Source organism: Heteronotia binoei, chromosome 13 (genome assembly GCF_032191835.1).
Source record: "Heteronotia binoei isolate CCM8104 ecotype False Entrance Well chromosome 13, APGP_CSIRO_Hbin_v1, whole genome shotgun sequence".
In the NCBI taxonomy this organism is placed as follows: Eukaryota; Metazoa; Chordata; class Lepidosauria; order Squamata; family Gekkonidae; genus Heteronotia; species Heteronotia binoei.
In genome coordinates this window covers 69,945,837-69,965,639 of record NC_083235.1, presented here as the reverse complement: position 1 = coordinate 69,965,639, position 19,803 = coordinate 69,945,837, and the positions used below count along the sequence as shown (strand labels likewise).

Here is a 19,803-nt window from a genome sequence, read left to right as displayed (position 1 = left end):
AAAGGGATGAAGGGAAAATAATCAAATGCCCTAACTCGTCTATCTATACAGTCCCTAACTAATACCAACACTTTACCCCCTTGGGTAAGGGCCTTCCCTTGCTTCCAGCTCTTCAAGCAACAGCCTACCTCTAGCTCAGCCTTCCAGGGAAAGGACACCCACTTCCTGGGCTTGGCCTTTATATATTCTCTTCCCAGGCCCCACCCCTCTCTGGGCCTGTTTCCCTCCAAAACTCTCGCTACCCAATCAGAGGGACAGAGGGGATCCTGGGAGATGTAGGCTTTTCCCAGTAACTTCTCCCCTGGGGCCTGCAGGCCTCGCTAGGCCCAGGATCATGACACCCCCCGCTAGACCAAATCATGGGGTCTGGCAATCTAGATCCCCATCGATGTGGTATACAAAAGTCACATATAGACCCATGTTCTGTTCCCTGCATTTCTCTTGGAGCTGTCTGAGAACAAATACCATGTTGGTGGTGCTCCTGTTAGCTCTGAAGCCACACTGGCTCTCTGGGAGAAGTTCTTCTGCAATGGTGGGCACCAGTCTGTTCAGGAGTATTCTAGCAAGGATGTTGCCTGCGATGGAGAGCAGGATTATCCCCCGGTAGTTGGAGCAGTCTGACTTTTCCCCTTTGTTCTTATGTAGAGTAATGATGATTGCATCGTGAAAGTCCTGTGGTAGTTTGCCTTGTTCCCAGCAGGTGACAAGTACTTTGTGAAGTGTACTATGTAGTACTATGCCCCCATGCTTCCAGATCTCTGGTGGGATTCCATCAGCTCCCGCTGCCTTGCCACTTTTCAGTTGCTTGATGGCTTTAACAGTCTCTTCTAGGGTGGGGATCTCATCCAACTCTGTTTTCACTGGTTGAAGTGGGGTGAGGTGAATTGCTGAATCTTGAACTACGCGATTGGCACTGAAGAGAACCTGAAAATACTCCGACCACTGGTTCAGTATGGATGCCTTGTCTGTGAGGAGCACTTGGCCATCTGCACTACGCAAGGGACTCTGAGCCTGATATGATGGACCATATACTGCCTTCAGGGCTTCGTAGAACCCTCTTAAATTACCCGTGTCTGCACACAGCTGGGTTCTCTCTGCAAGCTTGGTCCACCACTCGTTCTCGAAGCTTGCGCTGGAGGTTGCTACATACAGTGCGAAAAGTAGCTTTTTTCCTGGGACAGGAGGGCTGAGCAAGATGAGCTTGGTAGGCAGATCTCTTTTTCGCCTATTTATACAGCAAACCCCCTGACCCTTTTCTCACTTACATGTTAAAGTAAGGATAGGTTCTTATTTCTTGGGGCATTCAGAAATTGTTCATATGCCTGTTTCATAGATGGGGCTCTCCCTCATAGTTCAGTGGCACCTGGTCATCTTGGTAAATGGAGCTAATATTTGAAATAGTTTCATCACTGAAGCAGTTGCCTAAGAAGAGAATGAGAGGACCTCCCTTTTCTTACAGTCAGGGGCCTTTCATTGTTTCCCCTCTCTAACAGTGAATTTTGCTGTCTTTCCCCGTTCTCCTTCAATGGGGGGAAGTAATTCAGAAGGTGGTTAGGTCACACCTCTGCTTGCTCGATAGGGCTATTCAGACTTCACCCCCACTGAAGAGAAGGAACCTTCAAGTAAGTTCCAATGTTCCATTCTTTTGGGAAAGTATCACTGGACTATTTCCATTTGAAGTCTCTGTAGCTGAGGTGTAACTTTTCACTGTTCCTTTTGTTCTCTCCTAGGCTAGGTTATCTGCATATATAAAAGAGGTGGATAGTTCTTTGGCTGAGGGATGAGTCCTTCCCACCTTGCTTTTCTCCATCAAGTTCCCTTTTTTCAGAAAAGGCTCTTAGTAACCTCTGCGCATGGACAGAACAGACTCAGTTATGGTTAATTTTAATGAAAATTCTGGGGTGCTTCACACAAATCCTTGCAGCATGTGCACCAGTTTATATGGTACATGTTCCATGAAGCACTTGCTTAGTGGCTCGCAGTAACATTCTTCGTGAAAGCTTAGTATATTTTGTGAGTGCATCAGGCGTTATCAGTTGTTTGGTTTTTGCGCTGTCGGAATAAATTCCACATTGCAAACCTTATTCAAGTTGCATGAACAAGCTGTCTTGGTTTTGAAATAGAAGCAAGACACCACAGCAATGTAGAAACAAAGGTGAAGAGGAATAAAATGACGTGACAGGGATTTTCTCCACAAAGAGCACCAAAATCTTTGAAATAATGTGAAGAAAACTGGATTTGCTTTGGAAGCAGTTCTCACACTGCAGATGAGGGGTTCGATCCACAATGCTAATGGTACAAGGTCACTGCTGAGCACATCTGTTTATCCTTGTCTGCTTCACTGCACTGATTCTGCATAGGTTGCAAAATGCCACGCTCGCTTTCTGGCATGCTTATTTTCTCTCCTTCCAGCTGAACAGTGTTCCTGAGCAGGGTTTCATCACACCTCACTGCAGGTGACCAACATCAAAGTTACGTAATCCCTTTTTTGCCCCCCGGAGAGCAGCTGTTAAATAGGCAGATCTGTGTTCATTCTTCAGCAGGCAGGCAGAGAGCAATCAGTGACCCCATCGCCTGTTTCTGATCTCGATCAGTGTTCCGCTGCATCAGCAAACTAAAAATAGCCTCTGATTTTTTGCACTAGGTACATTAGTCTGTTGCAAAAAAAAAAAAGATGGACGGGGGCGGGGAAGAGGCTCATATGGATAAAGGGCGGCACTTCCAGCAGTGTCCATAATTTCACTAGAATATCTTGAATTACTATGCTGATGGGCGCAGCCTGCATTACCGTCTCTACAGGTTGGAACAGAAACAACCAGCTGTCACCCACAAGAAATCTCAGAACAAAGGTTCCCAAGGCAGCTGCGATGTGGCCATAATGCATGCATGGAATATTGTCGGCTGCTGCTTGGGAGGTTTCACAGAGAACAATGTAATCTGATCTTTGAAAGTAAGTTCTTCAGCAAGGGCAGGGAAATGGTAGCTGTGCTTGAGAGATTTTATGATAGAAATGCAGAGCATTAAAAAAAAAGAAAAAAGAAATACTACTTTGACTGTCCTGTTAAGCTGTATCTGTATATCCTGAGAATCTCTGTTAACCATAAGATTCTCTTAAACTTAACTGGGCAGCCTTTTGGGAGGCCATGGAGCGGACAGGCTGCGGCTTAGCGGTAGAACATCTGCTTTGCGTGCAGAAGATGCCTGATGCAGTACCTTGGCATCTCTAGCTTTAAAAGGTCAGGTAACACGTGATTGGAAAGATCTTTGTCTGAGACCCTGGAGAACCACCGCCAGAGTAGATAATACCAACCTTGACAGACCAGCAATCAGGCTGAGTTGAAGGCAGGCTTGTGTGTAAAGATTTTTACACACAAGCCTGGTTTTCAGATTCAATACACTTGTCCTTTTTCAAGCCAACTCTTTCTCCTGGAGTGTTTCTAAAAAGAAGTTTTGCTCCAGTTGGGATACCTTAATGCAGTGCTGTTTTCAGGTGCTCCCATGTGACATCACCCTCTATTCATCCTGTTTCTGTGTTTTCCTCAAGTTTGCTGCAGTATTTCCCAAACCTGATTTGATATGATCTTTTTGGAAAGTTTGCGATCAGAAGCGCCTTTGGGTATTGGTGCTGCTGAAGCCTGCCTTGACAATGGAGGCCCAGATAGCAGCCACTGCTAAATCCACTTTTTTCCATCTTAGGCGGGTGAGGCAGTTGGTTCCCTTCCTGGAACGTGGTGACCTGGCAACAGTGATCCATGCAATGGTCACCTTGAGGTTGGACTACTGTAATGGCCTCTACATGGGGCTGCCCTTGTGCCGAACCCGGAAACTACAGCTAGTGCAGAACGCGGCAGCCAGGCTGTTATTGGGGCTTCCCAAGTGGGAACACATACAGCTGGGACTGCGGGAACTGCACTGGCTGCCAATAGTATATTGGATTCATTACAAGGTGCTGGTTATTACCTTTAAAGCCCTATATGGCCTAGAACCTGTCTACCTTAGGGACCGTCTCTCCCCACATGTTCCCCAGAGGGTACTTCGATCTGGATCTCAAAATCTATTAGTAATCCCCGAGCCGAAGGAGGCCAAATTAAAGATCACTAGAGAGAGGGCCTTCTTGATCGCAGCCCCCTACTGCTGGAATCAACTGCCAAGAGAAAGTGAGGGTCTTGTGGAAACTTGTCCAGTTCTGCAAGGCCTGCAAGACTGCTCTCTTCCTGTTGGTGTTCAACTGATGCGAAGCCTACATCGTAGGAAATCTGAAGAAATACCATCGCCACTGAAAAACATATAATATCAAAGAGATTAGCACCAAGTTAATTCTGTCTGTTTTTAATTACTGAATGTGTAATTTTATAATATGTATTGATTTTAATTGTTGTGATTTTATATTGTGAGCCGCCCTGAGCCTGCTTCGCCGGGGAAGGTGGGATATAAATAAAATAAAATAAATAAATATTGTATGGACAGCAAGATGTACATTTTTCAGTTCTGCCTACATCACTGCCATTTTTCTTACCTCAGTCTCTTCAGTAGCAGTTTTCTGCCTTCTCTGCAGGACTTTTTCAGGCTTTAAAAATATTACCTGTAGTGCTGTAGCATTATAACATAACAATTTATTGCAACAAAGCACTATTTTCTAGCTTTTTATTTTTTGAAGTATGTATTTTCTTGAAGAGTTTCTCCTTATAACTCTGCAACCAACAGGGCGAGAGCCTTTTTAAAAAAAAGGAAAGGTGGGAATGAAATCATTGTTGCAATAGATCGTTATAGCCCTATAGCACTGTAGACCTGGGGGTCTGAGGCAAGGGAAGTATAGAGAAACCTTGTGTGGCTGGTCCATTGCTACTGTGAATGCCTCTGCGATACAGCTATACAGAGAATCATCTCCGTGTGCAAACAGTCCTGAGTCACCTCATCTCAGTGATGCAGAGAAAGGCAATGATCTCCTTTATAGCTGTACTAGACAAGTGCCTTAAAATCAGTTTTGTCCTCTCTCTTGAATTGTCCAGAAACAACATTGGGGATTGCTTATAATTTGCCATATGTCCTCCTCACACAGACACATGAATACTGTTTTCCAAGATTCCCTGGAGCAGCATTGTATAAGTGCACATACACTTATTTTTGCCTTTTTAAAGAGGCATATATATGCTGTTTCTTTATAGTCCTAAAAGACAAGCCCTGACTGCATGTCATGATATCCTACATTGGATAAAAGTCGCTACTCTGGTTGTACCAATATTCACAGTACCATATTATAACTAATCTTTCTGGTCTAATGTAAGCAATCTGCCATATGATTCTACAAACTCTGCAAGATTCATAGAAAAAATATACATTTTACTTTGTGTCGCTCACTACAAGTAGGGTCTTCTAGATAGTCATCTCAAATGTCCATTCTCCTTTGTTTCCTATTTCTGTCTAGTTCCCATATGCTGCCCCACCACCCCAGGAACCAGTGAAGACACTGAGAAGTCTAATCAACATCCGCAAGGACACATTACGCCTAGTCAAGTAAGTCAGTCGTTTCAGGTAGTGGGAGCAAAAAACCCAATTGTTTAATTGACACAAAAGGTCACTTTAGCTCTTGGGTATTTTGAGTAGTCAGCAGCTGGTTGAACCTGGTGCTGAGCACTTGATGAAGAGTTCTAGGAGCATTAGGGTTTGTAGAATCTTTCGGGATCAAGTGCCGTGTTCTACTGGAGAAAGTTTTCCTTCCAGACGTTTCGTTCTCAGCTGCGGAGAACGTCCTCAGTGGCGTTGCAGCCGGAGCAGGCGCTCAGACCTTCTTGGCTGCTGTGCATTGAGTGAGCGCTTGATGAGTTATGAGATTGTTGCCAGCATACCAAAAAGGTTTTTTTTAATGCAAATTGCTGAAGAGCTAGTTTGGTGTAGATTGCTGGACTAAGATCTGGGAGAAACAGGTTCAAATCCCTGCTAAGTTATGAAAGCCCTTGTGTGTCACTGGGTCAGATTAACGTACCACATAAGGGTTGTTATAAGGATAAAATGGAGGAAAACCACGTGTGCCACTCTGAGTGAAGGAAGAGATGGAAGAGTAACGGACAGAATAGCTGTCTTAAAAGATCTAAATACAGAGTACATCTTCCTGGGTCTAGCATTCAGGTATACACTCTTAAGTTCTGTGCTTAGAACTCAATTTTCAGGTGCATAGGGGTTGGTTCAAATGAGGACCATGATGTACAGGGAGAACAGGCTTAACCTTCCCCCCCTCTCCCAGAATATATTTTGCAATCTGCTGTGGGGGTGCTATTTGGCCTGTTGGTGTACTAAAGGGCTGCACATAAGATTCTCTAACAGGGCAATGAACATGCCTCCGGGGCTGTTTCAGGTCAGATAAGCAGTGGGGAGGGGGGTCTGTGAAGAGTCTTCTCTCCATGTGTCATCATGGTCCTGATTCAATCAGCCCCTGCACACCTGAGAACTGAGTTTCAAGCACTCAACCACAGATCTGATCACTAGCACCTATGAATAAAATGTGACATGTAGTTAAACCCTTAGTTATTCACAGCAGGTTTACTGATTGTAGTCCGGCTTCCACCCTGGCCATGGGACAGAGATGGTGTTGGTTGCCCTGATGGATAATCTTCTTAGACAGTTGGATCGAGGTGGGTCAGCACTGCTACTGTTATTAGAGCTTATGGCAGCATTCAACATGGTTGACCGTGACCTTTTGACCCACTGGAGTTGCCATTGTAGGAGTTTGTGGGATGATCTTTTAATGGCTTATCTGATTCCTTCATGGTTGCTGACAGAGGGTGGCACTGGGAGAGAATGCGTCCTCCCTTAATATGTGGGTTCCCCCAGGAGGCACTTATCTTCCCGGTGTTAACATCTACATGTGTCCCCTTGCCCAGCTGTTGTGGAATTTTGGGCTTGGGTGTCACCAGTATGCTGATGACACCCAATTCTTTCTGTTATTGAACAGTCATCTGGATACTGCCCTGCAGAATCTGGCCCCAAGTTTGGAGACCATGGTAGGGTGGCTGAAACAGGGCAGGCTGAGACGGAATCCAACTAAAACTGAGGTTCTGTGATTTGCCGAGGGGGGGGGGTGGGATTGGGAGCTGGGCATAGACTTCCTGCTCTTGGCAGGGTGCTGTTTACACCAGCGCAGTCTGTCAAGTGTTTGGGTGTGATCTTGGATGCCTCCTTGACTATGGAGGCCCAAGTAACGCATATTGCCAGGCTGGCAGTTCCATCTGCTCCAGGCTTGGCAGTTGGCCCCTTTCCTGTCATGCCGTGACATAGCCATAGTAATCCATGCAACAGTCACCTCCAGGCTAGACTACTTTATGCTGGCTTGCCCTTGAGACTGACCCAGAAGCTCCAGCTGATCCAGAATGTAACAGTGCAAGTCCTGATGGGAACATCATAGGCGGCACATATACAACCTGTTTTGCACCAGTGACAATGGCTTCCGGTGGAGTACCAAGTCAAGTTCAAGGTTTTTGTGTTGACCTTCAAGTCCTTGATCAGCCAGGGACTGACATATCAAAGGGACTATCTCCTCTGGTATGTCCGTGGAAGAGCAGTTGCATTCTTTGGATCGCTGTTGATCCCTGATCCCAAAGACATTCTTCTGTCCTTGACCCAGGGCCTTCTTGGTCCTGGCCCCAATGTGATGGAACTCTCTGCCAAACACCATCGGCCCTGTGGGATCTTATGCAATTCCACAGGGCCTGTAAGGCAGAGATGTTCCACCATACTTTTGGTTGAGGAGAGTGACAGTTTCCATCCTAGCTGGCACCCTCCTTTGCTCTCTGTACCTGCCGTGCCCTTTGCCCCTCCCACTGGCAAAGTGGTCAGGAGTCTGAAATTGGGAAATAATTGGAATTTGCCATCTGATTGTTTTAAACGTGAGGTACTAATTTTATGTTTTATCCTTTGTTTGATGTTTTTGTCGTTATTGTATATCACCTACAGCCTTGCAGTAGCAGGGATTGGGCGATCCACATATTTAATAAATAACAATAAAAAATAATTACACACACATGAAATTTCACACGCATGCATGCCCAGGCCAAAGAACACTTTGGTAAGAAATACAGATGTTACAACTTTGAATGCAGTGTCTATTTTGTAGGTGGTTATTGAGACTGGCAAAGGATCTCACTACTTAGATATCTTAGGGCTGATTCTCTGAATTTAGGTTAGAAGAAATGCCTCAATTAACATGAGAAATGAGGTGTAGTCAGTTTTGAATGCGTGCTTGTTTAAAGGGCTAGGTTTCCTCACAATCAACAAGGAAACCTGAAGCCTTCTGATTGGCTCCTTCTGTTTCTAAATATCCTTCAGAGTTTCTCACACTCCCAAGCAAACATGGCTGATACGTGGTGATCATGAAAGGCGGGCTCTCTGCTTCTGTGTTTGTGGTGAAATTCACCCATTCAGACTTGTATTCACAACTGACATTGACACAAGTGCATCTTTTGCTGTCTGTTAATTTTTAAACCATATTTCAAAAGTTGTCTCCTGTGTAGGTCTGTTTTGCTGCACATTGTTGGAAGCAGTCCACCAGCTGCTATGCAGCAGGAGATATCCACATGTAGTTCCTAGAGATTAGAGATTAGAAGTGTGGCTGTTTGAGGAGGAGTTATGCAGATGGTCACAACAGTACCAGAGAGGCTGTTCGCCTCTTTCTTTTGTTACCTTTCTTTCTTGGGTCACTGGAAGTGACAAGATTTAGGTATATTTGAACTAGCTTCTGTTGCTGGGCTAAAATTAAAGCCAGTGGTTAGAGTTCAGGACTGGAATGGGGAAGATGACATAGTAAAAGGCTGTATCGGTAAGACTTTGGTAAAGGCTGGTTAGCCGGCTCTGTCTGGTTAGCCGACTGGAGACATATAACTAATGCTATATCTTTCCTTCCTTGCGTCCTGGATTTAATTCACTGTCATGCTTTCATCCCTTTTCAGAGGGATGTTGTCATGACCTGGGAAATCAGATGTGCAAATGCAGCGGGTAGAAGAGGACTATCTCCCCCACTTCCTCAAGGCTGTGTGGAGAGGTAGAATCTGATAGGAGTCCAGGGAATAGTCTCACTTCCCCTTTTACAGATTTAAAAGGCATATTCAAGAAAGGATCTTGGAATCTTTATTAGCTGTCAAACAAACAAACCTTGACACCAAAGACCACCCCCCCCCCCCCATACACATGTTTATTGGGTCATATTTCCAAACTGTTGCCTCAGGATGTATCTCTCAGCTCTTTAGCCCAGGATACAAAAATAAATATTGGTTTTGGGGTGAGCCATAGGTTGAATAGCACACTGATCATGGTTATTTTTTTAGCTGCTAAATTTGAGACAGATCACGTCAGATGAAGACACAGATCAAGTTCTATGTTTTAATAAGACATTTCTATTCCCGCATGTTGGAACTCACCCATACTCTGCATCATTCTGGTAGCAGAGACTTCTCAAGGACTGAGGGGGCCATGGCTTCTGTTCCATCCAAAACTCACTGCCCACCAGAGCCAGGAAAACTCCTCACCCACCCTTTTGCCATTCAAGAGCCAGTGGGATTAGTGTCTGTGGACAGATTCTCTCCATCTTCCTTTTCTTCACACCCCTTCCAACCCTCCCAGCAATTAACACAGAACAATGGTCACATTCAACAGCCAGTTTCCTTATCACTACCCTTCCAGGAAGCCCCACCAAACAATGGGCACATCCACAAACCTATTGCCCTTTCACCACACCCCCTCCAGCCTAGAAATAGCAGCTCTCCAACAGCCCTGGCCTCACTCAACGCACAGCAGCCAAGAAGGTCAGAGCGCCTGCTCCGGCTGCAACGCCACTGAGGATGTTCTCCGCAGCCGAGAACGAAATGTCTGGAAGAAAAACTTTCTCCAGTAGAACACGGCACTTGAGCCCGAAAGATTCTACAAACCCTAAAGATTCTCTCCTGCCCCCACACTAGCCGCTTGTTGAGTAGCCTGAAGAGCCCGCCACAGTGGTGCCTGCCACTGCTGACTTGGGCAGCAGAAGTCTCAAGTGGCCATCCTTGGCTGCCAAGGAATGAATAGGGGAGGGAAGGTGAAGTGATGTCAGCAGCAGGCAGCTGGGTTGCATCAGGAAATTGGGGGAAAGAATGGAGGCTCCCTGGAGCAGGTGGAAGGCCCTGGAAGCCAGAAACAGCCTGGGAAAATATAGGATGGCCCTAGCCCTGAGGTGGGGGGGCTAGGAGAGGAGAAATGGCAGGCTGGAGAGTGTGGAGGGGCAACGGCTAGGCCTCATTTTGGGCTGGAGCTCACAGGAGCAGAGCTCGTCTCCAGAACCTCTACATTTTATTGCGCTCTTTCTTTCTCCCCCCCCCCCCATACTTGTTTCTGGGCTCCATTGTTCAACCCCCCTGTGAAAATTTTGCTGAACTCTAAGATCTGATACACTTTCTAATCTTTTCCCCCACCAAAAATTGGGAAGATAATCAAAACATATAAAGCTGACAAATGGAAATCATCATGCCACTGTGCCCACACAGGAGAAAGTCATTTTAAAAGTATGATGGGAACAAGGTTTTATTATGACAATTATAATTCAGGAAGCATTTTAAGATAGATGCTGAGCTGATAGAATTTAGCACACCTTCTGGTGATGTCAGGGGGGTGGGGCATATGGAAATAAGTTATGCAAGAGAGGTGTACTAATGAGCTTTGGCACCTCTTTTTTTTTTTACAAAATGACCCCTGGGAACAGCCCAGTCACTAAAGGGGTTTGAGACACATTGGTAGATGCCTGGGAAAGTCCCACCTCCAGGTACTCTTTTATAAGGCCTGTCTGGGGACAGCCAAGGAGGAAGGAGACCAGGTCTTTCCCTCAAAGACGGGGGATGATGATGAAGAAGAAGATATTGGATTTATATCCCGCCCTCCATTCCGAAGAGTCTCAGAGCGGCTCACAATCTCCTTTACCTTCCTCCCCCACAACAGACACCCTGTGAGGTGGGTGGGGCTGGAGAGGGCTCTCACAGCAGCTGCCCTTTCAAGGACAACCTCTGCCAGAGCTATGGCTGACCCAAGGCCATTCCAGCAGCTGCAAGTGGAGGAGTGGGGAATCAAACCCGGTTCTCCCCCCACAACAGACACCCTGTGAGGTGGGTGGGGCTGGAGAGGGCTCTCCCAGCAGCTGCCCTTTCAAGGACAACCTCTGCCAGAGCTATGGCTGACCCAAGGCCATGCTAGCAGGTGCAAGTGGAGGAGTGGGGAATCAAACCCGGCTCTCCCAGATAAGAGTCCGCGCACTTAACCACTACACCAAACTGGGCAGAGGCCAGAGAGAGAAAGGGAACCAGGGTGAATACCCCCTTCTCTCCATTGCTGAAACATTGCTCTCATGCACACTAGAAAAAGAGAAGCTGGAAGGTAAGCCCTTCCTAGACTCTGTCTCCTGTCCAAGTGGAGTCTGACCATCAGGAGACTCCAAAAATGGGACCATCCACCTCCAGCACCAGCAGTCTTCCCCTCAAAGAAGGTGAAGAGTCAGAGCTGAAATCCAGACCAGGATTTTGCCATTGCTGTTCTTTACAGAGCCTTTCTTGATGGTCTCCCATCCAAGTACCAGCTAGGGCTGCCAAGCCCCCGTTCTGGGTGGGGGTTCCCAACCCACCGGTCCCCATTGAGCCGGTGGGGGGAACCTCCCCCTACGTTGCCGGTGCGATGATGTCATCCAGAAGTGATGTCATCGTGCTGGCCACGTCACGTGCCGGCCCCTCTAGGCGTTTCCAGGAAAACTATGGTTTTCTCGGACAATCTAGTCATTTGGGAGGGAAAACTCTATGGCACAATAGGTACCATAGAATTTTTCCCTCCCAAATGGCTAGAGTGTCTGGGAAAACCATAGAGTTTTCCTGGAAATGCCTAGAGCGGCCACACAAGGCATTGCCCGCGTGATGACATCACTTCCAGGTGATGTCATTGCATCATGCGCGTATGAAAGTCCCCCGCCAGAGGAGGCAGGGGACTTGGCAACCATAGTACCAGTCCTGCTTAACTTCTAAGATGTGATGAAATTGGGCTATCCCATGCTGCCTTTCTTCCCAACCAACCCTTTATACCCCCATGAAAAATTAGATAATGAGTTTTGAAATTCATAAAACCTGTAAAATGGTTTTGGGACTTTTGCCCCTTCTTTCTCATGGAAATGTTGCTATACCATCAGGGCCACAACACCAGGCCTTGAAGCCTCAGGTAAGGCTGGTTCCAGTTCTTGCCAACAGTAGTTATTACTTTCTTAAGCTCTGGAACCATCGAGTGAACTCGTTAGTGGAAGAGAGATGTCAAGTCTGCATGGGGCTCCTTGGGCTTCATTTTCTGGAAATCCTTGGAGCAGATTAATATGTTTGACTGTGTCTCAATCTACTAGATGCACGGAGGAAGTGAAGACTCCAGGAGAGGAAGTCAGCAAAGCCAAAATCCATTACAACGTGGAGTTCACATTTGACACTGACGCACGAGTGGCTATAACCATCTATTACCAGGCTACTGAGGAATTCCAAAATGGAACAGTGAGGTAAGAATGTTGTGGAGAGGAAGAATCACATCTGGTATAGTCTTTTGAGACTGAGGACTAGATTTGTGATATGTAAGGTAGAGAATGGGGTAAGAATGTGAGACTGTACTTTCAGCTGTAGCACTTGTGCATGAGTGTGTTTATCCTTTAATTTACAGGGATGCATCCAGTGGCCTTTGAGGACCGCTGGCAGCCAGGTGCAAGCCAAGCTCCCCCATCACCGGCAGTACTGCAGGAGCCACTCAACTCTGGCCTGCTTACACGAGAAGGGGGGAAGGGGGCTGATAAATTAGCCTTCACTGGTTTCCATTGGCTGGGTCTGAGCCAAGTGCAACACAGCAAGCCTCACAAGGGCTGCTCGACTCAGTTTGCTCTGGGGACATCTTAGTGCTCCAGTCATATGGACATATGAAGCTGCCTTATAGTGAATCAGACCCTTGGTCCATCAAAGTCAGTATTGTCTTCTCAGACCGGCAGCGGCTCTCCAGGGTCTCAAGCGGAGGTTTTTCACACCTATTTGCCTGGACCCTTTTTAGTTGGAGATGCCGGGGATTGAACCTGGGACCTTCTGCTTACCAAGCAGATGCTCTACCACTGAGCCACCGTCCCTCCCCATGAACATATGAAGCTGCCTTCTACTGAATCAGACCTTCGGTCCATCAAAGTCAGTATTGTCTACTCAGACTGGCAGCGGCTCTCCAGGGTCTCCAGCTGAGGTTTTTCATGCCTATTTGCCTGGACCCTTTTTAGTTGGAGATGCCGGGGATTGAACCTGGGACCTTCTGCTTACCAAGCAGATGCTTTACCACTGAGCCACCATCCCTCCATCTCCATCACCTACTGCCTGGACCCTTTTTAGTTGGAGATGCCGAGACTGAATCTGGGACCTTCTGCTTCCCAAGCAGATGCTCTACCACTGAGCCACTGTCCCTCCCCTGACCAGCAGTGGCTCTCCAGGGTCTCCAGCTGAGGTTTTTCATACCTATTTGCCTGGACCCTTTTTTTGGAGATGCCAGGGATTTAATCTGGGACCTTCTGCTTCCCAAGCAGATGCTCTGCCACTGAGCCACCGTCCACTCCTTGTGCATGATGTCACCCAGTCTTTACAAAGCAAAACTGGCAAGTAGCAGCAGGATATCTTCCTTTAGCAGTACTTTTACTAAATGGCAAGGCAACTTCTAACTTTTTTGTTTTACTTTCTAGCAGGGAGTTGACCACTTGTAGCTTTTGTTCCCAAAAGCAATTCCTAGTCTCTTTGCCAAGGAATGCTGAATTTGGCCCCATTTTAATGCTATGCCACTGGATGAATGGCCAGTGGCATCAGGGATGGAGCATGCATATCAAGTAGGTGGGAAAGTAAAGCTTGCTGTTGCTTTCTCTAACTCCCCACTACACATAAACCTGAGAATGATTCAGTAATGATGTTCATCCACTATATACCACTGTATCTGAAGGCACAGCATAAGGGGAGAAGTGTACCTCTGTATTCAAGGCACCTTGGGAAGAAAAGGAAAATAAGAAAGGTTACTAGGTGGCAAGGATGGAGAGGTAGCCCTCCTGGTGTTTGCCAGTTGTTTGGGGTTTGTAAAGGGCAACCTGAACATGCTCATGCATAGATGTTGCCAAGAGAACACTTTTAATTTTTAAAAAGTTAATTAAAAACACAGTTATGCTGTGGGGTGGGGGAGTATGTCTCCAGCATTTTCGATACATACTGGTGCCGCATCTAACTGTACTCTCTAACCAAAATTATTATTGTTTTCCTTCTGGAAGAAAATTTTATTCATCTCAGCAACCAAATACGTTGGATCAAGCCCTGGGAAAAATGCCATTTCTTTTCAACAGGAGTACTACTTTTCAGAAAAGATACCTTGATTGAAACAGTTTCACATTCCAGAAACTAAATAAATCTGTCAATTGTGTGAATGCAAATAAGTCAATAATAGTTCAATTAATTCCATTGGTTTTTTTGTTTGTTTATATTTTAGATTTGTGAATTGTCCATCCCTGAATACACAGGGCTCTGGGCAATATACAAAAAATTAAAAACATCAGCATTAAAACATTGAAAATTATTAAAACAATCCTTCTTACATTACACATAATCTCAGATAGCATTCTTAATGTAAATTTAAACCCTTTCTGGATCATGCTGCCGTCTCATGAGTAGGATGAATAGGAGGCTGACATGAGAAGATGGAAGAAAAGAAAAGAAGATGGAAACTATTGTAGTCCTCAACAAAAATCCTGGCAGAACATCTCTGCCTTGCAGGCTCTGTGGAATTGCATTAAGTCCCACAGGGTCCTGGTGGCATTTGGCAGACAGTTCAACCAGGTTGGAGGCAAGAACAAAAAACCCCCCCTGGCTCTGGTCCGGTTCAGACAGATATCTGGGACCAGGGATCACGAGGAGGTTGTTTTCAGAGGAGCATAACACCCTCATAGGGACATATCCGAGGAGGTGGCTCCAAAGGAATACAGGTCCCAGACCACTTAAGGCCTTAAAGGTTAACACCAAGGGGGCGTAGCTTTGATGCCGAGCGGAATGGCAACATAATCTGAGAGCTCCGTCCCTCCTTACTCCACTTCTTTATCTTCAGGCATTCAAAATTTCCGTTTGTTTTAAATATAATGAGAAAATCCGGCTCAGACAAACCTCAGCCTAACAGCGCTGACAGGAAGGCTATTACCACTTTCTTCCCTAAAATATCTCAACCCAATTCTAACGCTGACGACTCGGCCGACTCTGACTCCATGGCGACTGAAGAGACCTCTTCAGCCCCAGTAATTCCTACCATCAACGATGCCGCATTCACTGCTTTATTGAACACAAGTAGAACTTAAAATTAAAGAAACAATAGCAGCGTCTATTCAGCCACTGACTGACCAATTTGCAAACTTTAAACTAACATTACAAAATGTCAGTCTGCAGAAGGTGCCAAAGAAATGTGCTCTGCTCTGAGGGAAGACATAAGTAGCCTCCGCTCAGAACATGGCGCATTGCATGATCGGATCTTACACCTTGAGGCATCAGCCCGGCAGTCCCATTTGCAGAAAATATGTCTTTTGAATCTGACCTCCCTGCCTTCATCTCCGATTGGGTGGCGCAAGAACTAGAGCTTGAGCAAGGCTTTACACCCGTTTGGTGTAGTGGTTAAGTGTGTGGACTCCTATCTGGGAGAACCGGGTTTGATTCCCCACTCCTCCACTTGCACCTGCTGGCATGGCCTTGGGTCAACCATAGCTATCGCAGGAGCTGTCCTTGAAAGGGCAGCTGCTGTGAGAGCCCTCTCAGCCCCACCCACCTCACAGGGTGTCTGTTGTGGGGAGAGAAGATATAGGAGATTGTAAGCCGCTCTGAGTCTCTGATTCAGAGAGAAGGGCGGGGTATAAATCTGCAGTCTTCTTCTTCTTCACCATATATTACAGCAGCCTTTAGAATGGGCGCGCCAAATCACTCGACTAGAAAAGGGCCGCGGGACATTATAGCAGTCATACCAGAAGCCCGCACAAGACGCATGATCCTAGAAGCAGCCCACAGTTCTGGTTCTTTGCAATACAAAGGGGAACGTATTTTGGTTTTTCCCGATCACCCCTAGGAGGTTTTATCCAAGCGCCGGGATTTGAAGCAAGTCACTGACTCTCTTAGGCATTCCAAAGTTAGATATTGCTGGTTTAACCTTTTAAAATTCCGTGTGACTTACAAAAACAGGATCTACACAGTTGAGGATTTCTTGTAAGGCGTCACTCTCCTACGGTCCCTGCAGTTGCCGTTACTGTCTGATACTTCCAAGCTAACCCAAAAGCGAAAACATCCAAGCTCTCCCCCCAGAGACGATAAAGTGGTAGTTCGTTAATCTATGGGACCGTTTCTGATTTATTGTTTCCAATTTTTCACAAAGGTTTTTGTATTTCATCTTGTTCTGTAAGGAAGAACTCTGTCACAATCGCTAGGTTTGTTTGCACTGTGAATGCCCAAGCCAACTTAACTCATTGCTGATTCAGCTCTAAGGGGGAAGGGGGGGGGGCTTTCACTGTTAACTCATTGTTTGCCAGTTTTTCTATTTAGTTAAACAGTCTCTTCTCTCAGAGCCTGTGCTCTGTTAACTCGGGGAACTTTCCTTTCCTGGGTTAAGTGAGACTGAAATATTATTAAATATTTATTCACTTTAGTAGAGTGTGGTGCACTATTTAATCTGTTACTGCATCTCATTGCTCAGACACAACCAGCACTCTGATTTAGCGGTTTGTTTGTTTAAGTAACCATCTATTTTTTACATTCTGACAGCACAGTGTTCATCCACAATAGTTCCATTATAGCTGTCTTATATACATCCCATTTAACTCACTTTTTTAAAAGCTTCACAGCCATACGTTTCCTTCAGCTTAGTTCATCCTGCGAGTATTTGAATACTTGTAATTCAACAACCTGTATATAGTTACATAGCTTCATAATTTTATTAATTCTTCACACTCAGTCCTACACCTCTCTAGGTAGTGCATTAATTCTTTAAGGTATTCTAACTTTTAACAATTTTATATTTTTATTACTATAAAACAAGGAGGGGGAAGGGAAGAGAATTTAAACAAGTACAAGCTCTGTTTAATTTTTATAATAGCTCTTAATTAGTTGTACTTGTTAATATTCTGGTTTTAAGCATTAATTGTTGAAGGTGTGTTTTTTCCATAAGATTTAAAAAAGTTTCTATATTCTAATAATTTTGTACCAGTTAATAGATTGATTGTATCGTTATTTAATAATCTCCATAACATTGCTTCGTAGTATTTATTAATAGTTACTGCTTAATTGCAAGTTTTAATAATGAATTTTAATAACAATTAACTCTTGTTGGAATTGATGGTTGCTGTTAAGTTCTAAATACTAGGTGCTAAGGAAAATTTTTATATCATAATTAATTCATCTTGGGTATTATATTGATTGTCTGGCTAATTAATATTCTTTGCAATATCATTTGTTGTAACTAATTAGTAGTATATATAGACATATGTATATTGACATTCCACACTCAGCTATATCTAATTGTAGATTAATTGTATTAGAAAAATATCCTTGATTCAGTTTGAATAAGCATAAGAACATAAGAGAAGCCATGTTGGATCAGGCCAATGGCCCATCCAGTCCAACACTCTGTGTCACACAGTGGCAAAAAATTTTATACATACACACACACTGTGGCTAATAGCCACTGATGGACCTGTGCTCCATATTTTTATCTAAACCCCTCTTGAAGGTGGCTATACTTGTGGCCGCCACCACCTCCTGTGGCAGTGAATTCCACATGTTAATCACCCTTTGGTCTATTACATTGTGCTCTTCGGGCACATCCACTACTAGTTTTTCTGTCTTCTTTTAACTGTTTCAATTTTAATTAAAGTCCAGCCCCCTAAATATTGATATTCTAGCTGACTCCACCCTCATTTATATAGATTTAGATTTATTTCTCCATATTTTAATTTTTGTTAATTTGATACCTGTGTCGTGGCTTTCCATACAATCAACACTCACTATCAGACATTTCTTTTCATTTAACCCTTCAACAACAGTCCTAACTCTTTACCTATAACTTTTTCACATGGCACGTAACTGGACCATCACCTCTCTTAAAGTCAGAAGTCTTCACAATTCTATTAAAAGAAAACGCATCCTGAATTATCTTTTGAAACAGCATTCAGACATAGTCCTACTCCAGGAAACTCATTTGAAGTCTACGGACCGTACCTTTCTGAAAGCCAAATGGATTCAATTTCAGTATCATGCCAAAGGCAGCTCAAATTCTAGGGGAGTCTCAATTCTTCTCTCACATAAGCTACGTTTCAACCATCAGGCCACAAAACTAGACCCCCAGGGCCGTTTTATTTTTATTAAAGGTCTGCTGGACGATCAAAAAATTACAATAGCATCAATTTATGCCCAAAATAATGCCCAACTTTCTTTCCTAGACGAAGTCTTTACCACACTTCAAAATTTTCAGGAAGGCAAGCTGATCGTTGGAGGTGACTTCAACTGTGTGATAGACCGAGCCTTGGATCACTCTTCGCCTCTACCTCTCAAAGCTAAATCTCATCAAAATCCTTCCAAACTTCAACTGCTCTTGAATGATCACCACTTGACAGATGCCTGGAGATTTCTTCATAGCACAGAAAAGAATTATACGTACTACTCTTCAAGATATAATACTTACACCAGGATTGATTATATTCTTCTCTCCAATCCACTTCTTCATCAGGCTTGCAATGCGGACATTGACTCAATCATATGGTCAGACCATGCTTGGGTGATGTGCACACTAACACCTTTAGCTGCCTCCAGGGCCACCAGAAATTGGTCATTTGATAATACTCTATTATACAATGAAGAATCTACTCAACAAATTGACATTCATAAAGCAATATTTGCAAGATAATGCTAATGTTGGTACATCAGCATCTATCACATGGGAAGCTCTGAAAGCAGTTGTCCGAGGCAATATCATCTCCCTCTCATCTCATCTAAGAAAACGCGGAGAAGCCTTCAAACAAAAACTGCTAGATAGAATACAACTTGAACTACAACACAAAGAAAGAGGAGGCTAGAAGACTTATAGAAAACTTTTCTCAGAACGTAAAATGTTAGAGATGCTTGAAACCTCACAAATACAGAAGAAACTTCTACATATTAAGCAGAAACATTGGACTAACTCGTCTCATTCCTTAAAATTCCTTTCCTGGAGAATAAAACAGGTCTCGAAATCCAAGCACATCTGTGCTTCTAAAGACAAAAAGGGTAATCTGCTAACCAAATCTGAAGATATTGTAAAAAATTTTTTGGAATACTACTGCTCCTTATATACTTCTCAAAATCCATCTCCAACTTCAATTAATAATTTTCTCTCTTCGCACCCCAGTCTTAACAGACTCTCTGAAGACCACCGTAATTTTCATAAGAACATAAGAGAAGCCATGTTAGATCAGGCCAATGGCCCATCCAGTCCAACACTCTGTGTCACACAGTATCCCCCCCAAAAAACCCAAGTGCCATCAGGAGGTTCACAAGTGGGTCTAGAAGCCCTTTCACTTTGCCCCCCCCCCCCAAGCACCAAGAATACAGAGCATCACTGCCCCAGACAGTTCCACCTCTGCTCCATATTTTTATCTAAACCCCTCTTGAAGGTGGCTATGCTTGTGGCTGCCACCACCTCCTGTGGCAGTGAATTCCACATGTTAATCACCCTTTGGGTGAAGAAGTACTTCCTTTTATCCGTTTTAACCTG

The 19,803-nt window shown here is 44.7% G+C and overlaps 1 protein-coding gene across 4 annotated transcripts in view; it reads left to right on the top strand.

Moving 5' to 3' along the window:
• Positions 1 to 19,803, top strand: part of RNF157 (ring finger protein 157) — a 167,577-nt gene that overhangs the window by 81,355 nt on the left and 66,419 nt on the right. For all 4 annotated transcript variants that reach the window (XM_060252947.1, XM_060252946.1, XM_060252949.1 and 1 more), the window contains exons 3-4: positions 5,426 to 5,514; positions 12,386 to 12,532. In XM_060252947.1, coding sequence (XP_060108930.1) covers positions 5,426 to 5,514; positions 12,386 to 12,532 — 236 coding nt within the window. The remainder of the gene's footprint in view (positions 1 to 5,425; positions 5,515 to 12,385; positions 12,533 to 19,803) is intronic.